Genomic DNA, 16,906 nt, shown 5'->3' with positions numbered 1-16,906 from the left:
GTTTGATACCATTGATACAAATAAACTTTTAGAAACAATGGATGCAATAGGAATACGAGGAAAGCTACTAGTTTTGTTAAAAAATTTATTATCAGATCGACAAATAACAGTAAAAATTCTAAAAAAATTTAGCAAAAGAAAATATATTTCAACAGGTGTTGCACAAGGGTCAATTTTAGGGCCAACCCTGTATATTATATACGTCTCAATTATTAGTAAATTGTTTTCTTTCGTTAAACATTTTGTGTACGCAGACGATACGGCACTCGTAATATCACACGAGGATTAGATTACTGCAATGAACCTTATGCAGCTTGATTTTATTGCTTTCCTAAAATGGTCTCATGACGCCGGTCTCATAATAAATGCCAAAAAAACTAAAATTATGCACATAAGATCACCACACGCCAGATACAATTTAATCCCTTCGTTATATACACATACTTTTGACTGCTTACACAGAAATGTTGCACAGCCCTGTTCATGTGAAACCATTGATTTTGTCAAAAATTATGTATATTTGGGTGTTACTATTGACTGCCACATGAAATGGGATGTACACATTACTAATGTTTGTAAACGTCTACCGTCTATTGTGGGTAGAATTTATAAAATAAAATATTTTGTGCCTGTAAGTACTTTAAAATTAATCTATCTATCTCTGGCTGATCCACCATCCGTTATGGAATCACTTCTTGGGGACATTCTTGTAAAACTAATATAAGTTATATCCAAACATTACAAAACTCCCTTACAAAATTGTTAATCCATAAATATACCAATACACACAGAAACGACATTAAATTAATATACAAGTCTCTGAATGTTTTACCTGTCAGAGGATTATTGTTTTATAATATTGTAAGTCAACATCTTATATTGTCTGATTCCTTGTATAGGGAAAGAGTTTTCCATAAACATAATACAAGATTTACCCAAAATGAAGGATTGGTGGTCCCGAAATGTACCAATAAATACGGTGAAAGAACCCTAAACTTTATTGTACCCAGAATATTTAATAAACTACCAATGACAATTAAAAATATAAACGTTTTTACAGCCAAAGTCAAATATAATCTAAGGAAATGGCTATTAGATACTGAAGATTTATATTGATGCACTACGGAAGACCTTGTTTTCCTAATTGGAATTCACATTCTAGGGAAATGGAAAATCGTTATAAATTTGTATTACCTTATGTATATTAAAACCATTGGAGTACTTGTTGATTATATCCTCTTGATTATATTCATTTGATCATATTAAATTCATTTGTGCTTGTTTTTGTTATATGAGGCTTATACTGCTTCTTACATATTTATATTTATACAATTCTGTAATTTAACCAACTTGTCATTTATTGTTAATTTATCATCAACATTATACATACCTACATACTGTTTTACCATTGTACCCATGTTATTGCAAAAATGTTGTCAATATGTACCTGCTGACAAACTACATAAGTAGTTTAGCAGGTTTGAATGTTGATAAAAAAATAAAAATAAAAAAATTCTGTGTTCAAGACAGTAAATTCCATCTTAAAATTCCCCGTTTCACCCGGTCGTTTCTATAGAGAGAGAGTTTAGATTCTGTTCTACCATGTGTTTCTTTACAAAGTGTTAAATAAACCTTTGTTTTTTATATTGATGAGTAATAATTGAATTGACCTTCCCAATCCCTGACCGATGGACGAAGAAATGAGCTGGAAAGTTCCCCACCCCTGCTGTATTCGAGTTCTCATCTGCCTACCTTTTAACACTGAGCTAGCAAATTACACCCTGGTTCAATTCCAAGAGGGGTATCTCTTAGCAACCTATCACTAAACAAAGCAACTTACATAGAAAGATACCTAGCGCAGACCCTTCAAAAATTACAGATAGTCTGAATTGTCGAAAAATCAGTTCCAATTTCGAAAATAATGACACTTAAATTCAAAATCAAAGTTCTGGATACGATTTGAGAATTTTACGGCCAAAATTATTGTAGTGATTTATTTTTGGGGTATTATGCCATGTTGCGCTACCTGCTTTATACAACGTTTCGGACAGCATTATAGTGTCCATCATCAGGACAGATATCGAATATGAAATAACATTTTTGTTGTTTGTTTTTGGGGTGTTATGCCGTGTTGCGCTAACTCCTTCTTTAGCCGACGTTTCGGACAGCGTTGCAGTGTCCATCATCAGGGCAGATCCGGTAGATCCGAAGACATCTTCGGATCTACCGGATCCGCAACACGGCATAACACCCCAAAAACAAACAACAAAAATGCTTTTGGCCGTGAGAATCTAAAAACTTACATGAAATTACATGTTTATTTGTAATTACTGTAATGCTGTCCAAAGTGGGCTAAATAAGGAGGTGGCGCAATATGGCATAACAGACTAATGGAGTTCATTGAACCAGAGCTACGGACAGAGTCACAACTGACATTAGAACCCATTTGTAATTATTATTACAATGTTACAATCTAATGAATTCGGGGAACACAGTTAAATACCTAGGAATTACTATAGACAGCCAACTAAAATGGACAAATCACGTAGAAAAGCTTGTAAATAAACTTAGGTATTTAACTTACATTTTTAAACGATTAAATAACATAGTTGATATCAAAAGAATGAAACTGGTTTATCATGCATTGGTACAATCATCAATATCTTATGGAATAATTGGATGGGGGGGTATCTATAATAACCACACTAAGCCGCTAGAAATAGCTCAAAAATTAATACTAAAAATAATATTGCAAAAAGATGTTACCTACCCCTCCTTGCAATTATTTCAAGAAGCTAAACTCTTAGATATAAGAAAAATTTACTTTATGCAATGTCTGAAATATATATTTTCACGAAATGTACATTTTACAAAAAACGAAAATCGTTCTAGCAGTAGAGTAAATAATGCATATGAGGTTCCACTATGCAAAACTAGGCTTGCGCAGAGACATGCTTTTTTCATTGCCCCCAAAATCTACAATGCACTCTATCAGACGATAGAAATTAGATCTAAAAATATATCGTCTTACATCATATACAAAAATGTAATAAAGACTTGGATCACTACCATTGACACAAATACTTACCTGCTATAACATCCTACCTTTTGTAAATTTACAAATCCTTAATTTTTCTATTTTTTAACCTTTTTTTCTTAATTATAATTTTGTAAAAACGGAATTATTTTTTTTATAAACTGCACTAAACAAAATAAGTATACCCACGAACTGGCGATGCCTATGTGGGATTTTTTTTGGTATATATGCATTAGGGTGTCCCAGGACATAAGGAAGAATTTTTTTTTCATGAATTTAAATATGCATACCCTCTTATTTTATTCCATTTGAACCCAATAACTCACATAATCAATATTATTTTGATTAAACACCGGCAACCGGTGCCGACTTGATGCCAAACATATGGTACAGAGTTAATATGGAAGAATTTTCAACTTTCATTTTTGTCGGATAAATAAAATTTAAAAATGCATAAATGTTCAATTATGTAGTATTTTATATTTAAAAATGGTTTATTGATTAAATTTCTTCTTCATAGTTTGTTTTTTACAGTCAGGATAAATCTTCCGGTGTTCCTGAACGCATCGTAACAAAAAATATTTTTGTTCCTCTTCGACCGTGAGATTAAGCCATGAAAATCTTAAACAGAGTTCTTTCAGCTGTATCATTCACTACCCTCAGCGGCGACACCTTCTTTCTGACTTCTTGATACGAAGCATTATTTGACCACATCGTAGGGAATTCTGGCATCTGTTTTCAGACGATCAAACAAATACTTGCTCTTGACTGAAATGAAGTCGTAAATATTTTTCTCTGAAACAAAAGTCAATAAATTATGACATGAACAAAAACCTCAATACAAAACATAATTTAAACTACTTAATAAACTTACCATACAATTTAACATCAAGATCTTCCTTCGATGGGATGTAACGTTTGTCATGGGTTGATAAATTTTTTTTTTTGATATTTCGAGCATTTTTATTTTAGTTGTTTGATCCACAGCGTCGTCAAACAGCGATAAAATAGATCCTTCATCGGTCAAATACCATAACTGCTTACTGAATAGAACTAAAGCTGCCATTTAGATGTTTTCATCATTTTTTTCTTAAGCCTTCATCGATGTCGAAAATCACAAGTCCTGGTAAGGTGCTTTAACTGCTATAATACATTGTAACCATGGCTTGACATAGGATGTTACTATGAACAGGCAAACGTCTAAAAGTGCCGCCTTATCCTTACCGGTAATTTTAAATTGCGCACAAATTAATGATATTTTCAAGGAATAAAGCGCCTTTTCCATCCATCGAGCACCTGGAGGCCGAATCTTAAATTTTCTCGCTGTATCTCCTCCTAAAACTATCACACAGAGCTCTAAAAACTCTCAATAGTAATCTCCAAGTATTTTTGTTGTCAGTGCAGTACGGTAAAAGTCAAGCAAATCATCGATTTCGGAAGCGGTTAGGTGCAATGTGAGATTTTCTCTGTAGCACTGAATTTTATCGGGATCAACATTTTTACAGTTATCTCGAAACTTTTTGAAGAGTGGTATGTCAGGGCTTGTAGTCACTTGACTGATTTTTACTTCAAACACAGCTTTTAATACCAACTATGGCTATATTTGGTATATATTGACAGTTAAATTCACTTTCCGGATATTGTAGAACAAAACTTGTCCATTAGATGACAGTTTAGAACCCGATATTTGGTGTTTTACGACTCCTATTAAAAATATACTCTTTTTAGAAGTGTGTAAATCTAACAACATCTTGCCTGAACGAGTGATTTTCGTTTACTAACAAAATAGCAAGTTACTACAAGCTCATCAACACGTTTGCTCGCTGGCGTCTTAATGTAAAAGTACTGACATCTTTCGATGCAAGTCGGCACGGGTTGCAGTTGTCCAAATTAAACGAAATTTTGTTTATAAGTGTTTTGTCATTATTAAAAAAAAATTAGAGGGTATGCGTTCAAAAATAACAACTTTAATTTTTTTGGGACACCCTAATATGCATACTATTCTATTTTATTTTTTTGTTTAATTGTATCATTTTATTTTTCTTATCTTAAAGCTACCATTTTTTTATTTTTTATGGTACCTTTTTTACCTGTAAATGAAATGCTTTTTGTAATACTATAATAATTTTAATAATGTAATACTTGTTTTTGTAATACTTGATTTTTGTAATTATATTTTTATGCATGTAACAAAAGAAAATTATTAATAAAAAAAAAATAAATAAAAAAAAATTCAAAAGTAAAGTCACGAAATAAATAATTGCCATTATTTCCTGTGTCAAATAACAGGTGACAGGGTCTCACGAGTGTCAAGCGTCATGCGTCATGCCGGAATATCGGCATACCGCACCTAAAGGGTTAAGGAATATTATTGCATCGCACTACCATTCAGAGTTTTTTTAAAATAAATAATATCCATTTCAGGGTAATATTCACAAGCAGTATAATCCCAGTCTGTCTCCACACCGGCACAACTCTTCCTGACAGTGGGTTCATCTTCACTTCGTGGGATGGCACATCCAAACCTGACCACAAGGTTAGAACACATCTCTCTCCCTTCATGATGAACAATGACTGATGATGTGATAACGATAAGATTGACAGCTGTGGCTGGTACTAAATGTATATTTATTTAAATAGATATCTAACCCCGCAGGGGTAGGCAGAGAGGATGGACCGCCACACAACTCTGTTTTAACACACACTCCTTGCTTCATGCACATTCATACATAGGTTCTGTTAATCTGATTCTTGAGATGACTCAAGTACTTGCCATGTCTACCTTGGGAGTCCCAGACCTCTTCTACCATCCACTTGCGTGTCTTATATTCTCCTATTTCTACCACTCTGAAGAGGAGCAAATATACTAAATAATATTTAATTTTATTCACATAAAATGTTAATTAAAGCACACACTTAGAAGTATCTGGTTCAAATCCAAGTGGTAAATTTTAAAATAAATTTATTAAAAGTAATTTAATTCACTGATTCTAGACGGTTGGGAGCAGTTGTAACACTTGTGCAGTATTTACACACCTCGACTCCGGTGATGGGTCTGATTTGACCCAGTGTTTTTTAAATTTAAGATTTTGCCGCAAATATCTCGTTTAGGCTAATTTCCTTTTGTCTATTCTTTTATCAAATATTTACCCACATTTCTACTCAAAAATAATTAAAATCGGACACGTTTTAAAAAAGTTATTAGAATAATTGTGTATAAAAACACGCGAAAATTCAATTTCTTCTCAGTTGAATTCGAGCAGCCGACGAAACAGCATATCTCTTGCTCTGTCCTTCCGTCTTTGTCTCTCACAGTCCCTCGCAGATGTTGTCAACTATTCGGGCACATTTCTAGTATTGTGATTTTTGTTTGTGACTTTGTTTAAAAAGCATTTTAATTTCATCATTTCAGCCGGGTCAATCTGGACCCACCATCACCGCATGTGTTTTATTTTGAACCTCCGGGTATTACGTGTTAAAAAACACATTTCTTCAAAACCTCACTTCACATTGTAATACTATATGGATTGTTCTCATTGGATAAAACAATTAGTTGCTACGTTTTTCAACATTTCAGACGACAATGCAGAGAGTATCTCAGGAGGAGTGCTCTAGAGCATTCCGCGCTGGCAGCTATCAGCACCCTGTCGGCGCAAAACATGACCTGGAGATTTGCAGCCGCCCAGTCAACACAGCTAAAGGATGTCCGGTATGTAACGCTAGGATGTATTGTAAACTAAGCTCATTATAATACTGATGTACTTATTATTTAATATTTTGATAATAAAACATTGATATAACAAGAATTTTATAAATAACAAAGAGTAGTCCCGCTGCCCTCCCCATGACAGCTTGTCTACAGGTCTACCATTTTCTTTAATTTAATAAACATAACATATAATCATTTTACATATCAAAATTAGTTTTAACTTCACAATAATGTTTAAATTATGTATTGCAAGATTCAATTACTTAGGACGGGTTGTTTTATAGAATTTGAACAATTCATCAAATTTCAAAGCTGATTTTCAAGTTCTGTGAAGGTTTTATTCAAGTTCTGTTCTCAGTTATGTGAAGCCTCTTATTATAGAATAATAGAACTTGAATAGAACCTACACAGAACTTGAAAATCATCTTTCAAATTTGACGAATTGTTAAAATTCTGCAAAGCAACCCGTCCTTATTCTTCTTCTGATAACTCACTTCTATCAGAATGTATCTACTATTAAGGAGAAACTACTTCCTTTATCTTGTTCCCACTATTAATTAATTCCTCCCGTGGATTATTATTTGGGTAACTTTTTTCACATTATCAAAAATTGAAACACGCTTGGGCGAGTCCATATTTATAAATTTCTGAATTCCTCCGAGTATCTGTTTGGTAAATTTTGAATCTCGAATTAAAATAAAAAAAAATTGGCGAGTTCATTTTGAAATAGTCCGAGTCAATCACAATGACATCCATAGTGAAGAAATAAAGAGATGAACACTTTTAAAGCACTTCCCGGTAAGATACCGGGAAAACAGGTATTGGGCGCTGGTCCATATAAAACTCTGGGTAAAATTCGGTTTAGGGGAGTCACTCGAATAACCGAAATTGAACTTGATTTAGACTAATTTAGGGCTGGGGAATCCGAATCCGAATCCGAAGAATTAGGTGGGGATTGGCACTATTAACTGAGTTATATGGTCTTGAAATTTCGTACGCTATACATAGAAACCACGTTTTATTTTGTTATCTTGTTTTTTTACTGAATAAAGAAAATCAAATTAATAACTATTTAATACTTTTGAAATTTTAGTAGTGCCAACCAAAAAAAGAAAAGTGTTGCCATATAATAATAATTTATTTTTTTAAATAGGTTAGGTTTTTAGTTTGGGTTAGAGTAGGCAGAAGAACATGGGAAAAGAGTATTAGAATTAAATCACAAACCAGTCTATACAAACCTAGCGTAGCCCACAAACTACTTGAAAACTGGGATATAACTCTAAAGGGGACGCGAGTGGGCGTTATTAAAGGGGCATTTTTTTGTTATAGAAAATCACAGTTAGGTTAGGTTATATATATATATATATATATATATATATATATATATATATATATATATATATATATATAAAATTTATATTAAATTTATAATATAAATTTTATGTATATATAATATAATTATATATTATATAATATAAATTTTGAAGCCCTGAAGAAAATAATTTCCCTCAGGGCCTATGTCATCTTTGGGGATGCTGTGTGGAGGGTCTTTTTGTGGAGAGGAAGGAGTGAACATGGGTCTTGAAGAGTCCCATGTTGTAAGAGGGAGGAAACACAGAGGCCGGCAGTTCGTTCCACAGCCGAGCTGTTGAACTTAAGAACGAATCGTAGAAGCGACCCGTTCTCATGTGACAAATGTCAACCGTGTACAAATGTAGGGCGCGCGTTTGGCGTGTATCCCGACTACGCACCGGTGCCGAAGGGATGAATGACGCTAGTTCCTCAGAGCATCTTCCATTGTACTACCGATAGAACAAGGACAGCATACCTACCTGACGCCTGTGCTCTAAAGATTGCAGTCCGTTTGTTAAGATTGGGGAATCTATCAAACGGACCGCCCGTTTTTGCACAGAGTTAAGGGTTTGTTTCAGGTATTTAGGGGCTGCGGACCAGAGATGGCTGCCAAATTCGACAGTAGGGCCCACTGAGTCTAAATCAAGTTCAATTTCGGTTATTCGAGTGACTCCCCTAAACCGAATTTATTCCAAAACTATACATCCACACTTAGTTAGCAGAAGCTCACATCAGAAACATCTAGCGACATTCTAGTTCCATGCAGGTCTGTAAAAGACAAGATACATATATAGTATACATCCTAGGTTAGTCTCCAAGGAGTCTAGTCCATCTACAGGAAACACTGGTGTTCTGTTCCTGCTGTTTCCCTCTAGTTCCTGGTGCTGGTGCCAAGGGCTGTCCTGACAGGTGTTCTGGCCAGCGAAGCCGTCCCAGGTTTAAGCATATAGTATACATCCTTGGCGCTATCGGTTAGTCTCCAAGGAGTCTAGTCCATCTACAGGAAACACTGGTGTTCTGTTCCTGCTGTTTCCCTCTAGTTCCTGGTGCTGGTGCCAAGGGCTGTCCTGACATTGACAAGTCTGACCATTCTTTGCTTCATTCTTGTATGCACAACTGTTTCATTACCATTATGGAATTCAAATGGGATGAAACAGCGGTAAATAATGGCTACGAATCATCTTTTATATATATAATCTTAAATAAAAAAACTAAAGCAAATCGCAAGTAATCGCTTCTTATTCGCTAGTCCTTGTACAAAAATCAATGATAATATTACTTATCAATGGCGCCGTATTTTATTAATTAATAACTTTTCTAACTTAACCGTGCTCATGCAAAAATATTGAACTTGTTTCAAAATACGTATTTTTTTTTTTTTTTTTTTTTTTTTTATAGTGAATACCTCACAAGAGTCCCAACTGCTCCCGTCTGGAGCCAGTGAGACTATGGCATCCCCAATTGGGGATGTTGTGAGGCTGAAGGTAAGTGGGGAAGGGAAAGAGGAAGGTGGGGAAGTACCTGGCTATTCAGATCTAGTCACTAAACACGGCTTAAGCCATTTGGAGCAACGTTTCAATTCTGAATGGTGGTCTTACACCAGGGCGATACTGGTAGTATCTTCCACTCTGGAACGTGCCGCAAATATACTATATATTATACTTTATATTATTTTAATTAATTAATTGTGAAATAACACAAATTAATCAAATAAAATTTATTTGCGCACGCCGGGTTCGAACCCGCGACCTTCGGAATGGCAGTCCAATGCGTTACCACTGGACTATGCCGGCCGTCTCTAAATGGGATATACATATACAAAAAGTGTGCACACGGCTTAGAGCTATAGTGAGCAAACTTTATAGATTGAAGTTTTTTGTTCCACCAAATACCCTTAAAATAATATACCTATCATTGGCGGAATCCCTAATAAGATACGGAATAACTTCATGGGGACATTCAACAAAAACAAATCTTCTTTCAGTCCAAAATGTACAATATTCTTTGGTAAAATTATTATTAAACAAAACTAAATACGAACAAAGAAATGACGTACCAAAGTCATTACTATACAACTCTGTAAATGTATTATCTGTTCGTGCTTTATTGTGGCTTAAAATTGCGAGTCAGCATACATCTCAATCTGAACATAATAAAATAGTGACACATGTTCATAATACAAGACTAATTGCAAACGATGGACTTGTAGTTCCCAGATACCTGAATAAATATGGTCAAAGAACTCTAGAATACCTCGTTCCAATAATTTACAACATGTTACCAAACTCAATAAAAAGCTGTGAATTGACTCACAGAAGGAAATGTATGTTAAAAAAATGGTTATGTGAAAGAATTTTTTTGTATTAATGTAATTATATGTATATTTTATGTACTTGTAAAAATTGTATATGTATTTAAAAAGTAATTGTTAAAAGAACCCGTTGACAAACTGATATCAATCAGTTTAACGGGACTTAATTGTAAAAAATGTATTTTTGAAAGTTAATAAATTAAAAAAAAAATAAATAAAAAAAAGTGCAAAAAACTTTCCTTCTGAAGTCGGACCGGCCTTTTATACCAATAATAATCTAGGTAAATTTCTAATCAATTCAAAAGATAAAGACGACAAACTAAGCCATTCAGGCATTTATAAATTAAATTGTAATAATTGTGCGGCATTTTATATCGGTAAGACAACACGTAATTTTAACATTAGGATTAAAGAGCATCTTCGTGGTCTCAATAATAACGGTTTCTCTTAATTTGCCAATCAACTGATTAGCGAAGATCATACTTTCTGTCATAACACAGGCGCTTATATTTTACATACAAACGGGCATGGTAACAGACTCAATAATCTAGAAACACTGGAAATAAAAAAAGCTGTAAAAACCAAAAGTCCTATTCGTAATATTCAATTAGATATATCAAGTAGTCCAATATTAAGTTTGTTCCCAATAAACCATTAAAAATGTCCAAGTTCTCCTTGTCACCCCATGTCAGTTGATGCTTTGTTTCTCCATATACATTATTATAATCCATTAGTCTACATAATTATCGTTCGGTTTTTCCTTCTTATGTCTTTTGTACTTGTGTAAATGTATTGTATGATTTCTCTGTGTTTGTTATATTTATATCATGTTGTCTCCCTCAATTTTTTTTTATATATAAGCTCACACTTTGTACTTCTTATCTAGTAATAATTTGTACCCTGAAGATGCTTGAGTAAAGCGAAACCGGTCGGTTCAAAAAATTATTAAAAACTCGTGGTTTTAAAACCAAAAGAAATTATTTATCTTTATTACATTTCCAGCACGTTCCGGAGTTGTAGATACTCTCAGTATCACCCTGGTAGAAGGCCACCATCCCAATCTAAAAGTTGCTGTATGATTGTTCTTAACAAATCCTAAGTTTTCATAGGAAATTTATTAAATTTAATAAGTTATAATAATTTTAATTTTTTTTATATTTATTTAATAAGAGATAAATGGAAACATACATTTTGGACGTAAGGTGAGGTAAAGATAAGTTGGGTTGGGTTAGGTTAGGTTAGGTTAGGTTTGGTTTACCATTTACCATAAATGTAAACACTGACTACCTACCACTGATTAATTAATCAATAATCTGCCATTTGGAGTGTGTTCACCTATTGCTTTATTTGTTCTCAGGACTTTAACTACGGCTCCCCGCTGACGGTACCCAACAGCCTGGGTAACAGGGTGGGCTGCACGCACCTGTTGGTGGGGTTGGTATCCTGGTATAATAATGCTTCACCCTGTACACAAATCAACATGAGGATTTCTACCTACATCCCCTGGATAGAGGGTATTGTGTGGCCTGAAAGCGGTGTTGTTGTCTAGGACCTTGTTTTAGACAATTTTTAAATATATTTTTGCCGCCCTGTCCCCCCCCCCCCCTTCTTGCCCTCTCTCTCTGCCCCCCTGTGCCGACGAGCATGACTTGTATACACGGTGTTTGGAAACTTGTAGTACAAGCGGCAAACTGGCGGATCTACATCACATAGAAAACCCAAAAGACTCTCTTTTGTTTGATCTGAGCATTTCAATTTTTTTTTTACATTTTTTCATTTAAATACTTTTGTTGCCGGGCTGACGTTTTGACACATTTTAAAATACAATAAACAGCTGGTGTTAACCCCTCAACTACCAATTTAAAAAATATATAAATTCCAAGCTCGGACTCGATTTACTCGAAAATGAAAACTCACATAATAAAAAATTACTTATGTGATATGTTTATTAGTTTCCGTTTTGTACTATGAGTTTCCAGACAACATGTATAACAAAAATCCCACACAGGCAAGGCCAGTGGGTAGGCATACTTGGGATTAGTTAAAGGTACTTAAACATGACTTATTGTGGAATGTAGGTGCATACCTATATTATTTCTATAAACAGGAGATTTTTATGTTTTAATAATATCAAAATCAGTTGTATTTTTTAAATTAAACACGTTTTCTGAAGAAAAACATATTTTTGTAATATTGTTTCTTATACTAAACATATATACAAAAATGAGGCGCTTAAAATTTTTCTTACTTCTATCAAAGTAATAAAGATTAAAATTAAAATTTTATCGACCTAATTCTGCTACTTTAAAGAAAACCAGTTGACTGAAGTTATATAACAAATCTGAGGTCAATCGGCCAACTGGTTATTGAGAAATCGTAGTTGCCGATTTGTATTTGTGCGTGTAAAATGGATGTACCATTGGGTGAGATTAAAATGAAGTAATTGATAGTTAGCAGCTAATCAGCCAACCCAGGGCCAAGAACAACTTGTTCCTCTCTCTTGGAAATTGGATTATAGTCAGTTTGGCATTCTGTCCTTCAGTTCTTGTTACTTGTTGCCTTCTCACTACTTGTCAGTACTCATACTTCCCTCTATTCTATAAAAAGTATTCCCTCTATTCTATATGTAGACTGTCCAAACAGAATAGTGATATATTGATAAAATGATAGAGTAATAATAAAAATACACTCAATTCTGAAACCTTTTCTTTCTAGACAACAATACCGCATTAAGTAAGGTGGGGATGATGGGTAGATACTGCGTGCAAATGAATCAGGAATATGTTTTAGTGTTTTGTGAACACCTCACTAGGAGAACCACATCTTATGCTGAGGTGTTCACATGTCTTAGTTCTGTTATGTTAATGTCAATGAAATGCAATTTAAATGCCTGAGTTATGTTTGGTGTTATTAATATTATGTAATGTAAATGTTTTTGATTCTTGTTTAATGTTAATAAATTGTTTTTAAATTTGTACGTCTTTTGTTTTGATTCATATTTTTTTTCCAACTTTAGTGTTGGTGTATTCTGTATTACCGATATTGTCGATAAAAGCCTTTACGATCAATGATGGTTGAAAGTAGACAAATTAACGAAAGAAATAAAACTTTACTTGGAAAAGTTAAGCCAGAAAACAAGAGCAAAATGCGCAAATACATAAAAATTATTTATAAAATAAAAGCACCTGAATTCGGCGGTCACCTCTGGTGTGGAGCCCTAACAAGCCCCTTGACTTTGTGCTGAAACTGACGATGCGTTTTGCTTTCTTAACAAACGGATTGTTATGTTTAGAGCACAAACGTCAGGTAGGGATGATCATGACAAAACATGTGGATATTGGCAAAGAAAGCAATACATAATGAGTAAGATTAAGAAAGGGATGCCTAGACAGTTAGGATTAAAAAAAAAATTACAGAAGAATACCTTATAAATGGGACTACATTAACAGAGATGTGATATGGCTTATATAAAAATGACTTGACTCTAACTTATTAACTTTAAATATATATATATACTTTAAATTACCTTCTTTAGTAGATTTCTCTTGTACGAACATAATTTTTATAATAACTGCTAATATTGTTGTTAAACATTTTTACCATATTTTACTTCTTATCATCCAAACACATCATTTTTTAACATTATTTAAGAAAAAAATAGATCTTTCTGTAAATATTTTTCTCCTAGCATGTTTTTGTATGATCCATACAACTATTTTCCATTTATTAACCATTCAAATTAACATATTCGTACTTTCTCGTAACAGCATAACTATTGCAAAAATTGCTAATCTATCTTGTAATTACTCTTACCATAGTTTATTAATTTTGGTAAAAAGTAAAGCCTCTTTAATATTCTATAAGAAAACAGTAGATCATTCCATACGTATTGTCCTACTCACATGTTTTTATATGATTTACACCACCATCAATAATGTATTTACCCAAAATAATGTGTTCATACCTTCCTTAACAGATTCCTCTAGTTTTGACATAACTACTGTCACAAATTCTAATGCTTTACCCTATTTTTCGATATTCTCACCATATAAACAAATAATACCACTTTTATTAACACGAATATTTCTCACCAGTATTAATATTTGCGGTTGTTTCTTGACAACACTTAATACATTTACCTCAATACTATTATCTTGGAAAGAAAGTTACTGGAAATGCTCTAACTCTGTTCTAATTACATCTTTGTTCACTAACCTTGTTCTTATCTATTTATCACACTTTCTCATACTCTTCATACATGCTCGTGATACAATTAGGTGGTACTAGTCAAACGAAATGATTGATATTAACCTACAAATAGAAAACCACGGTAACGTGATTTCTACTGAAACCAATGATGCCTCAAAGTGCATAAATATTCTAAAACCCTATAAACGATTAAAAATATTCTCAACAAACATTCGAAGCATTGATAAGAACTATAATGACCTACTTGTAACACTTGCCGATTTGAATAATATTTTTGACATAATTATTTTAACTGAATGTTGGATCAAATCAAATTACACTCACAAAAACATTACAGGATTTACAGTTTTCAATACACAAAATAATAAGACACAGTCAGATGGAGTAATTGTCTATGTAAAATCTGAGCTGGACCCGATTATCTCTGAATTATTCATTGATAATGCCAACTGCCTTAAAATAAAAACCATCCAAACCACAATTCTTGCACTATACAGGTCACCTAAACACCAAAATATTTCATCCTTCCTTAAATCCTTAGACTTGGCCTTATTTAACTGTACACCAAATGAAGAGCTAATGGTGATCGGTGACATTAACATAGATTTACTTAAACCAAAAGCATCACAAACACTCGACTATAAAAATCTCATGACTCAACACGGGCTTATTTCTTATATTAATGCTCCTACTAGAGTAACTGATACTAGTAACTCATGTATTGATCACATATTTCTACGATCAAAAAAAAATGCAAAGGGAATTATATATCAATCAACCATAACGGACCATTTCTCAATAGCAATTGGTTTTATGCATAATAAACCCACTACCGAAACGTCACGTAGTAATATAAAAAAGAAACACATTAATCTCGAGAAACTAACTTCTAAAATTATTTTAGAAAATTGGCTCTCCACTCTAAACTCCACAGACGTAGACATTGCTTTTAATACCTTCTCTGAAACTCTCTTGCAACATATTGAGGATGTCACTGAAGAATCCCATGTGAATAATTCAAAAAATAAAAAACTGAAACCATGGATAACAGATGGCCTAATTTTTTGTATTAAAAAACGGGACAAGCTTCACAAAAACTTACTCAATAATCCAGACATTCAAGCCCAAATATTTTATAAAAAGTACAGAAATATATGTAATAATATCATTAAAACCACAAAAGAAAACTACTACAAAGAAAAACTGTCCAGAGTCGGTAATAATAACAAACAAATTTGGAATATCGTCAAAGAAATATCTAACACTGACCACCCAGTACAACCAATCAATAAATTAAACATCAACGGCCAAGACACCTCCCTAAATGACCATCCAGACACTGTGACCAATCACATAAATGAATACTTTTGCAATATCGGTAAAAATCTAGCATCAAAGATTTTAAATAAGACATCAACCGATGAAAATGCCCTTGCCGACATTATCAATCAATGTGCCAGTGAAACAGATAATATACTCACCTTAAACCCGACCAACTACGATGAAATTTCTCAAACTATTAGACAGTTAAAGCCCTCTCATTCGTGCAATCATGACAAAATTTCCTCAACTATACTAAAAACAGTTGAACCCTTTATAATCCATCCATTAGTACATATCATTAACCTCAGTCTCACTAAAGGTGAATTCCCAAACAAACTCAAACTTGCCCTAGTTCAACCAATTTTTAAGTCCGGAAATCCTACTGACATAACAAACTATAGACCAATTTCTATATTATCATCACTATCAAAAATTATTGAAAAAATAGTAAAAAAAAGACTTATCGACCATCTTACAACATATAACATACTCTCGTCAAACCAGTATGGCTTTAGAGAAGGACTAAATACAGATTCAGCTATTTTAGAACTAACATCACATATAACACAAGCCTTAGACAAAGGTGATAAATGTTTGGCAGTATTTCTGGATTTAGCTAAGGCATTTGATACAGTATCTCATCCAATCCTTCTAGCCAAGCTCAAAAAAATCGGAATAAAGAATAAGGCATTTGATTGGTTCAAATCGTACCTCACAGACAGAAAGCAATGTGTTAAGCTACCATCGCATAAACCATCCCACTCAACTAGCATTAACTTTGGTGTGCCACAGGGCAGTGTACTCGGTCCCACACTTTTTCTCATTTATATCAATGACTTATGTAAACTATCTATTATTGATGGCAATATAATCACTTTCGCCGATGACACTGCCCTAGTACTAAAAAGTAAGACATGGGAAGAAACATTTCATAGAGCGGATCTAACATTGCAAATTATTAAAC

At 33.5% G+C, this 16,906-nt stretch overlaps 1 protein-coding gene across 4 annotated transcripts in view; it reads left to right on the top strand.

The window, feature by feature from the left end:
* LOC149414421 (CLIP domain-containing serine protease B4-like) overlaps positions 1 to 13,349 on the top strand; it is a 69,732-nt gene extending 56,383 nt beyond the window's left edge. For all 4 annotated transcript variants that reach the window (XM_089644367.1, XM_089644366.1, XM_089644365.1 and 1 more), the window contains 3 exons: positions 5,462 to 5,573; positions 6,615 to 6,746; positions 11,768 to 13,349. In XM_089644367.1, the coding sequence (XP_089500493.1) occupies positions 5,462 to 5,573; positions 6,615 to 6,746; positions 11,768 to 11,959 (436 nt within the window). In that variant the 3' untranslated portion in view covers positions 11,960 to 13,349. The remainder of the gene's footprint in view (positions 1 to 5,461; positions 5,574 to 6,614; positions 6,747 to 11,767) is intronic.
* The last annotated feature ends 3,557 nt before the right edge of the window (positions 13,350 to 16,906 follow it).

Source organism: Hesperophylax consimilis, chromosome 20, assembly GCF_061612785.1.
Source record: "Hesperophylax consimilis isolate HC1 chromosome 20, BYU_Hcon_1.0, whole genome shotgun sequence".
Lineage (NCBI taxonomy): Eukaryota > Metazoa > Arthropoda > Insecta > Trichoptera > Limnephilidae > Hesperophylax > Hesperophylax consimilis.
This window is presented reverse-complemented; position numbering and strand designations above follow the sequence as displayed.